Source organism: Echinococcus granulosus (genome assembly GCF_000524195.1).
Source record: "Echinococcus granulosus chromosome Unknown EG_S00304, whole genome shotgun sequence".
NCBI lineage: Eukaryota > Metazoa > Platyhelminthes > Cestoda > Cyclophyllidea > Taeniidae > Echinococcus > Echinococcus granulosus.
This window is the reverse complement of record NW_020170684.1, coordinates 15,548-18,926: the sequence shown is the minus strand read 5'-3', so window position 1 is coordinate 18,926 and position 3,379 is coordinate 15,548. Positions and strand designations below refer to the sequence as shown.

The 3,379-nt window shown below is 43.1% G+C and overlaps 1 protein-coding gene across 1 annotated transcript; it reads right to left on the bottom strand. All coding sequences in view use genetic code 11, as the record gives it.

Annotated features, from left to right (window-relative positions):
- Window positions 1-712: 712 nt before the first annotated feature.
- Window positions 713-3,257, bottom strand: EGR_10926 (hypothetical protein; the record flags this gene model as incomplete). The annotated part of the gene is made up of 4 exons (XM_024500175.1): window positions 713-801; window positions 1,665-1,719; window positions 2,076-2,216; window positions 3,189-3,257. The coding sequence occupies 4 exons, from the start codon at window positions 3,255-3,257 to the stop codon at window positions 713-715; spliced, it is 354 nt and encodes a 117-aa protein (XP_024345412.1).
- Window positions 3,258-3,379: the final 122 nt, after the last annotated feature.

The window sequence follows — 3,379 nt, the reverse complement described above, 5'->3', positions numbered from 1 at the left end:
CCCTCGCCCTTTTCTTCTCTTCATCTTCGTCTTTCTTTCCTTCGCTTCCGCCTCCACCCCCACCTCCGCCCTCGCCTCCAACTCCACCTCTACCGCCTTCTTCACGTTCACATTCACCAAACCCTCTCCATTCTTCTTCTCGATCTCACACCCATTCTTCTTTGCCTCCATGTCTGACGAATAATATCAACCTGCCTATCTGACGCTGGAAAAAGAATAGCCAGTGCGATAGAAATGTGTCGTAAATGTTGATTTGCACATTAAGCAAAAATCCAGTCGATCTCATGCCTCGGAGACGATGCAACACTCATGGGCTCATCTGTTTGTCTGGGGTGCAGACTAGGTATCACTGTAGCCAAAATCCTTGTTTAATTAGTAGCGGCCTCACAACTACGAGTAATATACTTGCGAAAACTACACCGACCCAATGTTCATATCGCCAAAACACCAATTTTAAAAGAATACGAGGTGCACGGACATATAACGCCCTATAGCGTTAATGGTAAATGTAATTATGACCAAATAGGACGACAAATAATTCTATGGCTCCCCACCTTACTATCTTTGGTGCAAAAAGAGCACTGTGAGCAGTAGATGGTGGATGTCACGATGATTAAAGACAGGAAACTTATATACACATTGCTGGGACATTGCCATCCCTTTCCCACATCGGGTACCACATTACTCTGCACAGAATGGAGGGTCCTACTGGTCACTTGTCATCTGCACTCAGCTTCGCATCTGCCTGCGTCCGAAGGCGTCCCTTAGTGTCAGTGCCAGGTGAACTCACAGGTCCGGTGGCTAGTCGAATAACCGAAAGAGCCTTCAGATGGCTGACGATGTTGTAATGGCTTGATTTTTCCATTCGGGCGTCTTTACAGTGTCTGACTGACCATGGCCTTCTAATGGTTATCTGCCTACTTAGAGCATGCTTCCACTGAGAACAAGCCAATAAGGAGGGGCAAACAAGGGCACAAATTCCTTAAATGCTAGCCGATCAGTGTTTGAGTAAAAATTGCAAGAAAAGCGCAGAGTCCAAATAGTGAAAATTTTTAAATTTGATAAAATGTGATTGTAAAAAGTCAAGATATTACCCCTTTCCAGATTTTTAGGCACTTCTAATGTCGGACTAATTTGTGACTGCGCATAGAGACAGTTGCGGACCTTTCCATTCGATTTAATAAGTCGGTCGTTTTAATAGAAACGGGTTCTAGTTAGGAGCAGATCACAAACGCTTCTAAACAGCATCAATGAAGCGGTCAAACTATTTTAAAAGAAAGAGAAATGTTTTGAGCCCCAGGAAGTGTCCAATTTCTAGGAAGCAACCTTCATAGGCAGAAAGACGAACAAGACTATTGAAAATAAGAAGACCTCCCTGTCTTTCCTTTCTTCTTCCTCCCTCCAATTTTTACCTACACTCATTCCTTCAAAGCTAAATTTATGAAAGTCTCAAAGATTTCGGACATAGGTATTAGTTATGGACACATATCTATACAGGCATGTTGCCAATCTCCCATATTAGATAGGCATTAGCAGTGCTAGTGATGGGTAGGAAGGCCAAGAAGGCGATGCAGGGACAGAAAAAGTGAAGATAGGGAAACAAGAAAGAGGTGGATGGCAAAGTTAAAAAGAAGTGAGGGAAGAAGCAAATATCGAAGACTTACCATAGAAAGAGTAGGAGTAAGTGCGTGACCCAACGAGGAGGTAGATGAGGCGTCTCTGAGGGAGGAGGGATATGTCGCACTGTGTGATTATCCATGCATATTTATCAGGTGCATTCCTGTGTCCCCGTCATTTCGCCTATTTCATTTCCTCTAATACAATTTTTTTAGGTCAGTCATTCTATCTTTATCCGATTCGTAGAGCTGGCAAGCCAGCAGTAGAAGCGCAATCGTATAAATTGGCAAAGGCACAAGTAGAAGTGAAAGCAAAATCTACACTTTCTCATCACTCGATAAGTACCCATCAGTAGTTGCTTAAGGTTCTCAACGAATCTGTAATTCCTGCATTTTTAAGGGGAAAACCGTTCCATCACACCTTTTTTCCAATTAATCTTGCTTCATCTCTCCCCTCACTCCTAGTGGTTGCGGTAGAGAAGCCGTACCCTTCATGGAGTGTATGAAGCACTGCAACATCTGTTCTGCAGATGGGTCGTTGGCCCATGAATCGAGGATTGATGAGGTAGCTGTGAGGATGTAACAGTGAAGTGTGAGGGACTAGGAGTAAGGGATGGTAATGAAACATTCACGTTTATGCCTGAGTTGCATGGGACACGTTCAGTGCAAATGAGGTTTCATTCACTTACGCAAGCTTATGGGTGACTCTGTGTATATGGGCAAAGGTGGTAGATAGGTGGCGTGAGAAGTTGATGAGAGAAAGCTGTATCGAGCATGAATAAAAGCAGGGTGAAGTGGTGAGAGTTAAGGAGATGCAGAGAGTAAAAGCATAGAAGTGGACGTTTAGAAAGGCGAAGAAAGCAAAAGGTGAAAAATGAATGGAGCAGATTTAGTGGAATAATAAGGAAGCACGCTGAATCAAGGATGCCACTAATGAATCGCTGTGTGAATGAATAAAAGCTCCCACTTAATCAATAAACCTGTTTGAAAGGAATGAAGACTGTGATGGAGGTGGTAAACGCCTTAATTACTCGAATCACCAAAATTAGTGAAAAGTTTTCTTGCGTATTTTCCACACTTTCGGTAATTTACACAGATTAAAGTGTTGAGATCGTCAGTCCTTTCTGCTTGAATGCGCTTAAAAGCATGAAAAGAATATTATGTGGGGAATATTACCTTTGTTGGAATGCCTTCAAACACCCAAAAAAACGTTACTGTCTTGAACTTCACAATTTTCCTATCTTCCAAATTTCCAGCTTTCAAGTTTGCAAACTCACTAATTTTTCCAAAGTTTAACTTGATTGCAGATCTTCTGGAGTTGTGAGGACTTCTGCTCCCATCCAGCCCCTGCTTATTGGCTTATATTAAGCTGAAATATGCTGAAACTAAGTAGATAACCACTCCAAGGTAATGGCCAATTAACACTATATGTACACGCAAGTAATAGAACTTAGCGTCCATGCTAGTCCTGGCTGTTTAGTTGGACTCTAGTTGGCAGGATTGCACACGCCTGTCGTGTCCAGGCTTGCTCACTCCCATACGTCAGCAACAGGGCCACCTTCATTCACGAACCGACGCAGAGCTGAGTACAGACGATGGACAACGAGAAGGGACGTGTTTGCATTGGAGTTTAGCGTGCATGGAGGAAATAGCAGAGAAGATGATTGCGGATGTAAGAAAACGTGTAAAGTTAAAAGGGGGAAGGGATCGATCAGGAAAATTAGACAGAATGGACCACAGTCGCTAACAGCGATACGCATCAC